The 14530-nt window shown below is 34.7% G+C and overlaps 3 protein-coding genes across 4 annotated transcripts; all 3 read left to right on the top strand.

Annotated features, from left to right (window-relative positions):
- Positions 1-379: 379 nt before the first annotated feature.
- creg1 (cellular repressor of E1A-stimulated genes 1) lies at positions 380-3106 on the top strand. Its single transcript, XM_028468169.1, has 5 exons — positions 380-743; positions 2088-2207; positions 2294-2407; positions 2742-2830; positions 3023-3106. Exons 1-5 carry the CDS (start codon positions 462-464, stop codon positions 3042-3044), a joined length of 627 nt encoding a protein of 208 aa, XP_028323970.1. The 5' UTR covers positions 380-461; the 3' UTR covers positions 3045-3106.
- An 833-nt stretch (positions 3107-3939) lies between these two features.
- Positions 3940-8027, top strand: cd247 (CD247 molecule). Of its 2 annotated transcripts, XM_028470082.1 has the most exons (8): positions 3940-4183; positions 5316-5410; positions 5903-5941; positions 6173-6214; positions 7102-7134; positions 7237-7287; positions 7414-7443; positions 7633-8027. In XM_028470082.1, the coding sequence occupies exons 1-8, from the start codon at positions 4120-4122 to the stop codon at positions 7696-7698; spliced, it is 420 nt and encodes a 139-aa protein (XP_028325883.1). In that variant the 5' UTR covers positions 3940-4119; the 3' UTR covers positions 7699-8027. The 2 variants fall into 2 exon arrangements, with proteins under 2 accessions (XP_028325883.1, XP_028325893.1); XM_028470092.1 differs by lacking the exon at positions 6173-6214.
- A 744-nt stretch (positions 8028-8771) lies between these two features.
- dnajc27 (DnaJ (Hsp40) homolog, subfamily C, member 27) lies at positions 8772-14197 on the top strand. Its single transcript, XM_028468180.1, has 7 exons — positions 8772-9131; positions 10082-10164; positions 10240-10309; positions 11092-11256; positions 11679-11801; positions 11977-12137; positions 12786-14197. Exons 1-7 carry the CDS (start codon positions 9045-9047, stop codon positions 12916-12918), a joined length of 822 nt encoding a protein of 273 aa, XP_028323981.1. The 5' UTR covers positions 8772-9044; the 3' UTR covers positions 12919-14197.
- Positions 14198-14530: the final 333 nt, after the last annotated feature.

Genomic DNA, 14530 nt, shown 5'->3' on the forward strand with positions numbered 1-14530 from the left:
TGGTTGTGGCTTTTTATTTTGAAAATACAGCATTGCGGCAAATTACTGTCTCAGCTATGGATGAATATCGTACATTTTAATTTGAAATTTGAAAAATATATTTTTAGTTATAATAGTGGCAGCTTTTATTCTGAAAAGTCCATTACATTTTTAATGGCATGAAAGTTGATGACATTTTAGATTGAAAATTAAAAAACTTTTAAGTTTGATTTAATCTATAATAAAAGCTTTAATATATGAAAGTTAGAATATATTTATAATAAAAGGTTGAATGTATGAAAGTCTGAATTTATTGTTGATGATATTTCAGATTGAAAATTCAAAAACTTTAATTTATGTTGACGTTGGTCTTCAGCTTTTATCCTGAAAGGGTATCAGTGCGGCTCTTATTTTGAAAGTCCAGCTTTCCCTCCATGGTTCCCCGCTTCTGTCACCGACTCCTCACTGAACTCTGACCGACCATGAGCGCTGCTCCTCGGCCTGCGCTGCTGCTCCTGCTCGGCCTCTCTCTGGGCGGCTGCTGCCGGTTTCGGATCCCGCCTCATGAGCAGGTGGCCCGGGTGGCTCGGTTCGTGGCTCACCGATGTGACTGGGCCTCCATGGCCACTACCTCCACCCACAGCCCGGTGGTCGGGCAGCCGTTCTCCAATGTGTTCTCGGTGAGCGACGGACCGGAGGGCTCCAGCTCCGGGGTTCCCTACCTGTACCTGACCCACATGGAGGTGTCTGTGCAGGACCTGCAGGTCAGAACTTTTTACCGCCGCAGCACTTCCTGTTTTTAAACGTTTAACTTCATAGACTTAATATAAGCATAAGATGGTTTATGTTAACGCGTTTATTAATACGTCATTGTAAAATAGTGACAGTATGTAAACCTACACAACCACAACAAACGTCAATCTATACGATTTACTTTATTTCATGTGTGATTATATCTTTAACATGACGCGGTTGTTTTTGCCTTCCGTGACTCAGCAGTTTAGGAGACAGTTACATACTCAGGTCATGTGACTTTTCCTGTAAAGATAACAGCCTTATCTTATACAGTGTTCATCAGCAGCCTCAGAGGCATGTGTAAGGATTATATATGTGATGGAAAGTTTAAACAAAAACAATTATTCAATAAATTAAAAGATCTAAAACTTGTAAATACATGTAATCTATTTTTAAAAACCACAAACCATAAATAACCATATTAAAACTATTTTATTAAATATGAGGGGAAAAACGTATCTATATTAATGTTTGTAAATATATATAATAAAAGTCTGAATGTATATATGAAAGTTTAAATTTATATAATAAAAGTCTGAATGTATGTGTAAAAGATTTAATCTATAATAAAAGTTTGAATATATGAAAGTTAGAATATATAATAAAAAGTTAATGTGTATATGAAAGTCTTCATTTATTTAATACAACTAAATATATACAGTATATATGAAAGTTTTAACATATAAGTCTAAATATACATGTGGAAGATTTGATTTACAATATGTTTGAATATATATAATAAAAGGTTAAATATATTCATGAAAGTTTGAAAATATGAAAGTTTTGATATATATAAATAAGTATGACTATATATACATGAAAGATTTAATCTATAATAGTGTGAATATATGTAATAAAATGTTAAATGTATATGCTATATGAAAGTCTGATTTTATATGATAAAACTGAACATATGTATGAAAGTTTTAATATATAATAAAAGTCTGAATATATATAATAAAAGGTTGCATGTATGTATACAGGTATGAATATATAATAAGTCTGAATATGAAAACTGACGTCATTGATTTAGACACCGTCGGGTTTTTGGATTTAATCATTTTTACTGAACAGACGTATAATTTTAGTGTAGTTACCTGTAATATTTTTATTTTATATATATATATGTATATATACATTCAAACTTTCATGTAGATTCAGACTTTAATTATATATATATTCAAACTTTTAGTATTTTTAAAATGGAATTCAATATATATTTAATATCCTAAATGGTGTATTTTTTGTATATATTACTATATGTTATATATGTGTGTGTGTGTGTGTGTATATTTATGTGTGTGTGTGTGTAGGTGGACCCTCGTGCCTCTCTCTCCATGTCTCTGGCTCAGACTGATTACTGCAGACAGCAGGGCTTTGATCCCCAGAGTCCTCTGTGTGCTCACATCATCCTGTCAGGATCAGTGTATCAGGTAACACACGGTCCCCACTACGTCACACACACACACACACACACACACACACACACACACAATGACGTGTCCACGTCTGTCCTCAGGTCAACGGGACAGAGGCCGACTTTGCAAAGAAGTCTCTGTTCAGTCGTCATCCAGAAATGATCGACTGGCCCACGGACCACAACTGGTTCTTTGCAAAGTTCAACATCACACAGGTAACACACACACACACACACACACACACACACACACACACACAGGTAGCACAAATACACAGACGGGTAGTAACAGTTGTTTTAACTTTATGTTAAGTTGAGGTTTTGTTTATTCAGGAACATTTTATCTCCCGACATGTTTCGAGTTCGGCTGATCGCCTTTGATGTTTCCTTTGATGTTTCCTTTGAAGTTTCACTTGTGACAGTTCCATTGAGCTTTAACGATTTTCAACACGTATATTAACACATATACACATTCAGCTAACACACACACACACACAGCTAATAGAGACAGGTGTTTTACACAGCTGGTTTGACCCCCCCCTCCCCTCAGGTGTGGGTGCTGGATTACTTTGGGGGAATAAAAACCGTGTCACCAGAGGAGTATTTCAAGGCCACGCCCTTTAAGAAGATCAAAGCACAGTGAGTTCTTTCTGAAGTCATTAGTCAGCGTTTCCTGTATTATTTCTCATTTCTTTACTGTACTATGTTCCCTTTCATTTGTTGTTAACGTAATTCCTACTGTACACATATAGTTTTCACTTGTAAGTCAATAAAACAGTAAAAGTCACCCTATTTTATTCCTAATGAGCATTTTTTGATTTGTCTGCACAGAAACGTCGCTGGAACTCTCTGAGGATAGTTTTCATTCAGGCGTCAGGAATCAAAGCCGTGACTCAGCGTTTTCCTGTGTGATTTAAAAAAATAAAAATACATTATATATTATTAATATTTTGACTTCATAATCAAACGTCTGCACTTTTTTTCTGCATTTTTGAATATTACATTTTATTATATAGAAGCTAAAATACACCCCATGGCACTTATCATGTAATATTAAAATCATTAAGAACTGGTGTTTTAATTTCTAATTTAAAAATGTTTATTCTATTATTATATATTGACTAATTAGTTTTTTTTATCACAGACCTGCAAAATTCTGTGATTAAAGAAAGATTCAGAGTTAATAATGGTGCCTTAATGCAAGGGTTTGTGTTGCTAAGGGCGGGGTTCTTGTTGTTAAGGGCGTGGTTTGTGTGGGGAAGGGGTGGAGCTTGTGCCTTTTGTTTTTTTAACTGAGAAATTTTAAAGTAAATAAGTTAAAAGTTTGTAAGAAGATTGTATTTTTGCTGTCAATCAATGATGTCATAAATAAATATATTTTCAGAGAAAAAACGTGTCTATGTATTTAGTATATTTCATTGTGTATTTGTATCTATTAATTGTGTGTGTGTAACAGTATTTGTGTATTTCATTGTGTGTGTGTGTGTGGGGGGGGGATGTAATTTTTGTATATTTGTGTGTGTAATTGTGTATTTGGCATTTTTCTTTCCATGTTGTGTAATGTGTGTGTAGGTATTTGTAGATTCTATTGTGTGTGTGTATGTATATGTATATTTGTGTGTGCATATATTTCATTGTGTGTGTGTATGTATATTTCATTAGGTGTGTGTGTGTATTTATGTATATTTGTGTGTGTATATTTTATTGTGCGTTATGTATATGTGTGTATTCTTTCTGTATAAATTAAATGTGTGTGTGTGTGTGTGTAACAGTATTTGCATACATCAGTGTGTGTGTGTGTGGGTGTGGGTAACGGCTGTTCTCTGTGTGTGGTAGGAAATGTGTGTTTCTGCAGCTGCTCTACATTTCCTGCTTCCTGTCTTCATCGTGTTCATCACTTCTTCAGCCTAAAGACAGAGAAGGTTCTGATGATGATGATGATGATGAAGGTTTGGGTTTCTGTGCTGATCGTCTGCTTCGTCCAATCAGCAGGTCAGTACATCACACAACAAAGCAGTATAAACTTTAGTACATGTTAGTGGAAAATCTGAAGTTTCAGGAGATGAAAGAGTTCGAGATGTTGGTCGAAGTAACAAAAAGTTTCCATGACATCATTTCCTGACTAAAGATGGTTAAACTGAGGTTAAATGTATTAAATACTGACAACAAAACTGGACAAAATGATCATAAATCAGGCTTAACTTTTATTGCTGATGAACTTTAGAAAAAAACTCAATTTTATCCTTTTTTATCAGATAAAAGTTTCGATTAATACTATATTTGTGATGCTTCTCAGTTTTTTTGTGGATATTAATAGTGTAAATACAGAACTTCTTATAAGTTCTTTGAACTTCCACCTACTCCTTTGTTTTATTGATATGCTTCTCAAATGAATTAAATAAATAAAATACTCAAATTAAACATAAACATTAGTAACTAAACCAGCTGCATCTATAGACTGCTGAACGTTTTTAAGGAAAACCCGACACCCCGCCTGCGGTACCACTCGTAACCTTGGTGATAAGTATCAAGGTTGGGAAATATAGTTGGAAATAAGATATTTGCGGGAAAAAAATATGGAAGACAGAATAATAGTAATTAAAGCTGCAAGCAGCGTTGAACGGGCCCTCGTAGCCGCACGCACGCATGTCGGGGCGTGGCAGAAATGTTCAAGTGTTGAGACGTAGCTGAACATGTTAAAGAATTATATCACAAATGTTCTGTGTAAATATAATGTCTATGGTTTCCTTTTACCAATAGGTGGCGCTATGACCATGAATGACCATGAAGCTGTTATAATGAATTAGCATCTGTTAGCTCTACAAACTCTTAATAACTTCCATATAAACGTAGCACATCCTTCTCGTGAACAGGATTGATTTATAACACAACCAAATAAACATGTAATGCTAATGACGTAATGGAAGAAATAACGGTAAAAATTATAATATGGAATATGTTTTGGTACTTTTGGTTTATCTTTCCAGGAAACTTGAAGGTGAATCTTTGCGTTCCCCGTTAAATGTGCTGTCTGTGATTAGCTTAGCACGTAGCAGCGCCATCTAAGCTAGGTGAAGGGGCTAGCTATTAGCTACTGCTAATGCGATACGTGTTTGTTTAACAGAAGCAACTACTTACGATCCAAAGCTTTGCTACATATTGGATGGATTCCTGGGAATTTATGGCCTCTTCATCACCGGCATGTTCATCAAAGAGAAGGTGAGTCTGACCCAGTTAGAACCAGTTTAACTCAGTTAGAACCAGTTTAACCCAGTTAGAACCAGTTTAATCCAGTTAGAACCAGTTTAACCCAGTTAGAACCAGTTTAACTCAGTTAGAACGAGTTTAACTCAGTTAGAACCAGTTTAACCCAGTTAGAACCAGTTTAACTCAGTTAGAACCAGTTTAACTCAGTTAGAACCAGTTTAACATAGTTAGAATCAGTTTAAGCCAGTTAGAACCAGTTTAACTCAGTTAGAACCAGTTTAACCCAGTTAGAACCAGTTTAACTCAGTTAGAATCAGTTTAACCCAGTTATAACCAGTTTAACAGAACCAGTGTAACTCAGTTAGAACCAGTTTAACTCAGTTAGAACCAGTTTAAGCCAGTTAGAACCAGTTTAATCCAGTTAGAACCAGTTTAACCCAGTCTCATGGAGCTGTTTAGCTCGTGGTGCATTCACTGACCTTTGTTGTGGTTTGTTTTTCTCAGTTTTTCAGATCTAAAGTGAAAGAAGACAGAATGTACAAAGTGAGTGTGTGTGTGTGTGTGTGTGTGTGTGTGTGTGTGTGTGTGTGTGTGTGTGTGTGTGTGTGTGTGTGTGTGTGTGTGTGTGTGTGTGTGTGTGTGTGTGTGTGTGTGTGTGTGTAAAAATCACTGGAATTGAATTGTAATTGGACAAAATGCTGGTCATTGTAATCATAATTGAATTGTAATTGAAAATGTGATTGTAACTGAAAAATGTAATCTGTGATGTTCCAGGAGCGCGGGGCGGAGGAGAGGGAGGTGGAGCGGGGGGGTCGGGTGAGTCAGGTTCACCATCAATGTTTGTAGATTCAATGTTTTATGAATTATTGTGTAAAAAATGTTTTTAAATAATAATATTTTCATTTTGTTGTTTAATTTGTCAGATTAAAAGTGATCCAGGACAATAACAATAACTGGATGACATAAAACAAGTCAAACTAATGTTTTCTTTGATCCAAAGTTAAAAAACAACTCATTAAAGCATGGGTGCTCTGACGCCCCCTGGTGGGAGGGGAAAGCACTGAGAATATGATTTTGAGTTGTGACGTCATCTGCTCAAATTAAAACTATGTTGGTAGCAGAGCTGGGCGATATATGGAGATCCAGATATATCACGTTGTCTATTTTGGTGAAAGTGGAAACTTACAATATGGCCCATATTGGACGTGGGCAACTGGCGGCTCGGGGGCCACATGCGACCCTCGCTGTAGATTTGAATGGCCCCGAAAGTAAAAGCACAAAAATGACTCCAAAAACAACAAAAAATTAGAGAAAAAAATGACAACAAAAACACGGAAAAATTAAAACACAAAAAAATGTCTCCGGAATTACAACAAAAATACACAAATTAACCCGTAACACAACAAAATGACTTCAAAAACACACAAAGTGGAAACTAAACAATAACTGACCTAAATTGTCTTTTTGGTAAAACTTCATTTGAATTAAAATGATCAAGATTTACATTTTAAGAAGAAATATGGAGACATGAGTTTTGGTCCATATTGCTCAGCCGTAGTTGCCAGGCAACGTACAAACATTTGTTTGACAATTAATTTCAGCACACAGAAGAAAAAAATAATAATAATTTCAGTATACAGCATTCTCTATTTATTGTTTTTATTTGCTTGAATATTTTTCACAAATTTGACTATTTATTTCAGCTGCGTCGTCCAGTCGATGATCCCACGTATACGGTGAGATTAATTAATTAATTAATTAATTAAAAACTGCATAAACAAATATGTTTACGTGTTTGTTTACGTGTTTGTTTACGTGTTTGTTTACGTGTCTTTCAGGATTTAAACAAACACTCGGACAGAGAGTACAGAGAGCTTCCTAATGCAAAAGTGAGTTTCAATAAATAATAAATAAAAATGCATTTATTTTATTTGATGATTGAAAAAAATCTGCGTCTAATGAAGAGATTTTGAATATTGTGTTTTTTTATTTTATTTTTGTTTTTATTGTTTCAGCGTCACAAGAAAAACAATCCGGTTTATCAGGTGAGCCGCTTGTATTGAATATTATTTGTTTATAATATTTATTTATTATATGAACTCTTACTCTATGTTCTGCATTTCATTTATACTTTTTTTTTAAAAATGTGTTATTTATTATGATTTATTATATGTATTAATTATATTAAAATGTGTGTATTGTTATTATTTTTATTGTTGTTGTTTTGTTTTCAGGATTTGAGTTCAGCGACTCGAGACACGTACCACACTCTGCAGATGCAGCCGCTCTCTGTTCGCTAACCTGAACCTTTTCAACAATTACGTTTTATTTTGAAAACCAAAGGCAAAGAAAACATCTGAAATGATAAATTAATAGGAATAATTGCAAAGTCCAAAAATATGAAACAAAAATACATTGTCTGTTAAAGTTTGAGTTGTAGATAAAAACATATTCATATCTGAACATTATTATTCATTTGTATCATTAGCTAAATAAAACAAATGAATATTGGCTACAATTGAATAAAAGTTCATCTTAAAAGTAAAATAATATGAAATGAGTTGTTTTTATTGTTCTCTTGTTCTTTTTAATACCAAGTTTGACAATCTGTTCATCTGCTTGTTTACATTTGAAGCTTTTTTTGTGATTTCTTGTAATATATTTACATTTTCATTGGTAGATTTAGGAATTTAAAAAGTATGATTTCATGTTTGAACTTTTGTTCCTGAGAATTTGTTGCTTTTTTAAATAAACTTTACTTTATAAGGTTTCACAGTTTTATTTGAGAAAACACACAATTAATCACAAATGTCCTCTTTTTTTTAAAAAAAAAAAATTACATTTGTTTAGATATTAAGTAATGTTAAACTTTTGAATTAGTGGGAATGAAAAACACCTCCTTTCAAAATAAATGTCTTTTTAAATGTGCAAACATCAGAAGACACGTCTGTGTTGAATTAGAATGTACTTTATTATTTCCACAGCGGACCAAATATTTAGATAAATAAACCTATATATTAAGATGTAAATTTCACAATAAAAGTTTTTATTTTTATTTTTTGTTTTGCCTTTTTGCAACTCTTTGTTACCCAAAGTGTAACAAAAAGTAAAATAATAATAATCTGGCTTTGAAAAATGTGCCAATATTTTATTTTTATTGAAAAAGTTGAGATTTTTCTATTATTTATTAATGTATATCAAATAATATATTATATTATATTTACATCTTATAAACAAATAAATTGAGATAAATACATTGAAATTGTTAGTGTTAAATATAGTAGGGAAAAAGCAGAAATAATGTGGTTTTTATGCATTTTTTATTTGTAAATGTAAACTTTTCGCGGCTTTATTCCGTTGTCACAATCTTTTATTCTGAAAGGCTCCAGCTGTGTTTTGTTTAGATCAAAACTAGCATGTTAGCATCGGCAATAACAGCTCTGAGTAGCAGCTAGATAACAGCTTTATTTACGAATAAACGATCATTTCTGATTGAATGTGAAATAAATGGAGACATTTTAACTGAACTCATTGTTTGGTGTCACAGCCGAGCTAATTATTAGCTTCCGTTTGGTTAGCCTGTTAGCATCCCTGCACAATCCCGCTGCAAAATTCACACAGAAACCCCCACAAACCCACGGAGAGGATGGATAGCACTGTGCCGAAACGACGGGACAACAAGAAAAGTCTGCGGGTCAAAGTGATCAGTTTGGGAAACGCAGAAGTGGGGAAGGTAAGAAAAGCCGAAGCTTAATTTACACCAAAACTGAACAGACTTCCGCCTGCGGAGCTACTTCCGTTCACATCTTTCTTATCGTGATACCGTTTCACACAAAAAACAACTATTTTTCTGAGTTTTTCCTCCTTCTAAAACAAATATTGACCCCCCAACTACCTTTATTCATCACATTATCATGTTTTAATATCAGACATTACGAGTTTGGCTTAGTTTATCAGCAGCGCGCCAGACTCCGTGTAAAAAACTAAGGTTTTACTTTCAAATTAAAATATTTACCAATTTAACATCTTTTATTTTGTTGATTCTCAGTCACTTCGCCACACGTTATATTATTTATTATTATTATTGTAAAATCATTAAATCCTTCCCCATCAGGAGTTAAGGTTTTTTAATCATGTGTACGTCATTCACAATAATATTTTTAAAATTATGTAAATTGACAATATAATTTCAATCAATATTCCACTAGAACTATGAAATATAGACAAAAACTCACAATTTAGAGATTTCACAATACCAAAAAAATTGTTTTGAATCTTTTATTAAATGTATATCAAAGTGAATAAGAATGGATTATAATAAAGTGTAATTACACTGTTATGACAATTATTTTAGTAAGGTATATAATTTAAGGATTAAAAAAAAAAATTAATCAAAAATAATATACAACTGATATAGAAATAAACTTGTAACAAAACATAAATATGAACGCTCTAAAATAATTAATATGTTAAAAAAACAATATTGAACTCAGAAGTGATGTTAAAATGATAGATGGATTTCAAATGTGATGATATTTACAAAATAGCAATGATATAGCTTGAAAACACAAGTGAAGAAATAAATTAAAATAATACAACTTTATTTACATTTTTGTTGTAAATATAGCATGAATTTAAATAAAGATCTATATAGATAAACGGCTGTGTCCTCTCTGTTTACAGAGTTGTATCATCAAACGTTATTGTGAGAAGAGGTTCGTTCCGAAGTATTTGGCAACAATCGGCATCGACTACGGCGTGACCAAGTGAGGCCCCGCCCCCGTTCTTTGTTTGCTCCTTGCCCCGCCCACAGTGAGATTGTAAATCTTCTCTGTGTCCAGGGTTCAGGTCAGAGACCGAGAGATCAAAGTCAACATCTTCGACATGGCCGGACATCCTTTCTTCTATGAGGTGAGTGGTCACCATGGTAACGGTTGTTGTGATGCCAACAACACACATTAGGCTAGCAGCAACTTAAAAAGATGAAAAAAAATATTCCAGCAATTTCTTTTGGTGTTTTTTTTAAAAAAATAATATTAAGGTTTTGTTTATTCAGACGACTGTTTTTCAGGAAATTTACTTTGATCTCATGACATGTTTCGACTGTCAACTGCCAGTCTTCTTCAGAGGCGTCTGCTGATCACTTTGATGTTTACTTGACTTCTGTGTAATAATTCCAGCAAAGTTCTTCTTGTCGTCTTTTTGAATAATACGCTGAGGTTTCACTTATCCACACGACTGTTTTTCACATCAAAGCGATTGATTAGTTGCAGCTCTCGTTATAATCTGTTAATATGTTTCACATATTATGAAATACGGGTTTTAAATTATTTAAAGTTGTTCCAGGCTTATTGTTGCATTGATAACTTACATGATCTACTTTCCTTTTTAGTCTTAGTGAGTTTCTGTGAACACTCTGATGAGCAGGTCCCTTTAAATGTTGTCGCTGCAATGAATTATGGGTCATCATTATGTGGTCTCCTTTGTTAGAGGATGTATCAGTGTTTCCTAGGGTAAAGGAGGTTATAAAGGACGCATTGAGGCTCCTTTCCTTAGCTCAAAGAGAATTGGGACGCTCCTTATCATGGCCGACACTTACGTAAACACTTCCAGGGTTAAGGAAAAGTGGATAGGAAAGGAGATAGGAGATAATATTCACTGTTTTAACCCGTTGTTTGTTTGCTGTGGCCCAGGTGCGTAACGAGTTCTACAAAGACAGTCAGGGCGTTCTGCTGGTGTACGACGTGGGGGCTCGGGACAGCTTCGAGGCGTTGGACAGCTGGTTAGGAGAGATGAAGCAGGAAACGGGTTCTCAGGCCAACATGGAGAGCATCGTGTTTGTGGTTTGTGCCAACAAGGTGAGATTGATCTCCAACCCTACCACTACCACCAGGGTGGGCCTCAATTACCATTACGCCTTTAGGTCCTAAATCAGCTGTAAAATACACAAAGAACTAATATCTATCATCTCATTTATTTCCTATCTATTGATTACCTTGTTAGGCTTCATAATCAATGATAATATAGGTTTTAATATTTATGGTGTATATTTTAATAATTAATAACTACATATGTATAGAACTGTAACATATAGATGGTTCAACAGGTTTGCGTTTAATTAAATTGTAAATGACAGTTATATTGAATTTTAATGCCAATTACAATTCAATTGTAACAGATTTTTTTCAATTCCAATTACATAATAATCGTAATTAATTACCAACTACGCAATTATATTTATAATTGACCCCCGACCCTGACTACGGTCATGACTTTCCAGGTGGATCTCACCAAGCGACGCGTGGTGGACGAAGGCGAGGGTCGGTTGTGGGCGGAGTCTCGGGGTTTCACCTACTTCGAGACGTCGGCGCAGAGTGGCGAAGGAATCAACGAGATGTTCCAGGTACAAATTAATCTGTCGGTCTACGGAAATCTCCATTGGATCCTGTGATGATGTCAAATCAACCAATAGGAAGCTTTGATGCTTTGATCTCCTTTTTCATGACTGAGAGTTTCTCACTGATGGTCAGAGGGCCTCTCTGATTGGTCACTGAGCTGTCCTGACTCCTCCCCCTCAGGCCTTCTTTTCCTCCATCACTGACATGTGTGAAAACGGAGGAAAGCGTCCGGTCAGCGAAGTCAGCGCAGGATTCACCAAAGAACAGGCCGACACCATCCGACGCATCCGCAACAGCAAAGACTCATGGGACATGTTGGGGGTGAAGCCAGGGGCCACACGGTGAGGGCCACACACTAATACACACAATTATACACAACAACATGTTGGGGGTGAAGCCAGGGGCCACACGGTCAGAGACACACATAGTCAAACATCCTCTTTTCAAAATAAAAGCATCTCTTCTTGTCTTCCTTTAGTTTTTTTAAACCTCGTACAAGTTGAGAGACGCACAATTATAGATACAGTCATGTTACGCTACACAATGTTACACAACAATACACAATGTTACACAACAATACACAATGTTACACAACAATACACAATGTTACACAACAATACACAATGTTACACAACAATACACAATGTTACACAACAATACACAGTGTTACACAATGTTACACAACAATACACAGTGTTACACAATGTTACACAACAATACACAATGTTGCACAGTAACACACAATGATACACACATTCTTGGTTTATTTTCTGTTTGTTTTAGTTTAAATCCTGTTTTTCCTCCTACACATTATGATTTAGTTTGTTTGTTTGTTTATGAGTTTCTCTCTGAAAAGGTTGATATTTTTGTTTAGGTTTTTTATTTCTTTATCTCTTTGAACTGTTTCTCCTCTGTTTACTTGGTTTTTTTGGGTTTTTTTTTTTTGTGGTTGTTAATTTGTTTATTTGTGTTTACTGGTTTGTTTACAGAGAGGAGGTAAACAAAGCGTACAGGAAGTTGGCGGTGATGCTTCATCCTGATAAGTGCGTCGCCCCGGGCAGCGAAGACGCCTTTAAAGCCGTGGTGAACGCACGTACATCTCTGCTCAAAAACATCAAATAACCCTGTTTGTTTGTTTATTTGTTGGTTTGTTTGTTTGTTTGTTTGTGACACCGTTGGTGAGCGTCGCAGGGTTTATTTCTAAATCACTGCTTTACAAAATAAGAGTTTTATTTATGAGAATCCCTGTGGCGGCCAAAATTCTGTGCGTGATTGTTTCCTAAAGGGAATTTTAAATGTTAAATTATATACTGTATATATTATTTAAAAAAAAAAAAAAGAACTTTAAAGCATTTTTTTTGTTTGTCAGATTCACTTAATTTAATTTATTGTAAACCTGACAGTTCTACTTATTATTTATTTATTTGTTTATTGTTTATTTATTCACACTGAGCAGAAACATCATATTTATCCTTTGATGTTTTTAAAACAGGCTTTGATTTGTTAAAAAAAACACGTCCAATCAGCTGGTGGAATATGTGGGAGGGCCACGTCCCTTTGTAAAACATGTTTGTTTTGTTTACAAATGTTGAATTTTTTGTTTTGTTTATTTATTTACTGCAGTTCTGTCTTCTGTCTCCACACACACAGTTTTGTTTGTTTGTTTGTTAGTTCTGAGCAGCAGCCATTTTTCCTTTATGTTTATTATTTATCATTCATATTGATAAATATTATCAGTGAAAATAAAGTGTTTTACGTTTATTTTCCGTCACTAATCAATGAAATATGTTTGCGTTTCCTTCGATTATATTTTTACGTTTTTTTTTTGTTGTTGTTTTTTTTTTAAATGTTTTGTGGCGTTGTCATATTTAGTTATTATGACGAGAGCATGTTTACACATTAAAGAGCAGGGGTCTCATGTACACTTGCCTTTTTCTTTTCCACTGTAAAAGTTATCAATAGATTTATTGGGAACCCAATGTTTCACGCTGGAGAACAAGGTGCCAAAGAGTTGATGTTTGCACACATTTCCTGCAGTGAGACGCCAACGTTACAGTAGTTTCCTGGAGTTTTCTGTGTACGTGAGACTCACGCACTGAAAGACGTTTGTTCGTAAACAACGTGTTTTATAACGAACCAAAAGTAAGGGTCGTAACAGACAATTATCAGAGCTTTCACAACGTAAAGAATAAGAATACGACAACGTGACGAATCAAAACTTAAACAGAAACTCTGCCATCGCACAACAATGTTTTACTAATGTCATAAATATGGAAGCCCATTGAAATTAAGAGAAAAAAATGGGAAAAGTAAAGCAATAATAATGATAATAAAAAAATAAAACATAATTATGAGATATAATCCCATAATTATGACTTACATTTATTAATTTTATTATTATTTTACTTTTATTACGAGTTGTTCTTTCTTTTTGTTGTACTGGTGGGAATGGGCTTCCATACATTAAGGGCAAAGCATGGAGTGTGTGTGTGTGTGTGTGTGCGTGTGCGTGTGCGTGTGTGTGCGCGCGTGTGCGTGTGTCTGATGGATTTTCTGTAACCAATCAGACAGCAGTGTGTTGTTTATCACATGTTTGTGTCTCTGAATCAATAAACACGCTGAAAGTTGTTTACGTGTCGCCTCACATTGACTCAGACGACTGACCGAGGTCGCTCTCCACCAAATTTGCGACTCTCACGCAAAACCTTCCGAGTGCTATTTGTTTGATGTTTCC

Source organism: Gouania willdenowi, chromosome 2 (assembly GCF_900634775.1).
Source record: "Gouania willdenowi chromosome 2, fGouWil2.1, whole genome shotgun sequence".
Taxonomy (NCBI): domain Eukaryota; kingdom Metazoa; phylum Chordata; class Actinopteri; order Blenniiformes; family Gobiesocidae; genus Gouania; species Gouania willdenowi.

Coding starts and splice junctions, on each gene's coding strand:
- cd247 (XM_028470082.1), top strand. CDS start 4,120: ATGATGATGATGATGATGAAGGTTTGGGTTTCTGTGCTGATCGTCTGC. Junction 6,215..7,101: donor AGGTGGAGCGGGGGGGTCGG/GTGAGTCAGGTT, acceptor TATTTATTTCAG/CTGCGTCGTCCAGTCGATGA. Junction 7,288..7,413: donor GAGAGCTTCCTAATGCAAAA/GTGAGTTTCAAT, acceptor TTATTGTTTCAG/CGTCACAAGAAAAACAATCC.
- creg1 (XM_028468169.1), top strand. CDS start 462: ATGAGCGCTGCTCCTCGGCCTGCGCTGCTGCTCCTGCTCGGCCTCTCT. Junction 744..2,087: donor TGTCTGTGCAGGACCTGCAG/GTCAGAACTTTT, acceptor GTGTGTGTGTAG/GTGGACCCTCGTGCCTCTCT. Junction 2,408..2,741: donor CAAAGTTCAACATCACACAG/GTAACACACACA, acceptor CCCTCCCCTCAG/GTGTGGGTGCTGGATTACTT.
- dnajc27 (XM_028468180.1), top strand. CDS start 9,045: ATGGATAGCACTGTGCCGAAACGACGGGACAACAAGAAAAGTCTGCGG. Junction 10,165..10,239: donor ATCGACTACGGCGTGACCAA/GTGAGGCCCCGC, acceptor CTCTGTGTCCAG/GGTTCAGGTCAGAGACCGAG. Junction 11,257..11,678: donor TTGTGGTTTGTGCCAACAAG/GTGAGATTGATC, acceptor ATGACTTTCCAG/GTGGATCTCACCAAGCGACG.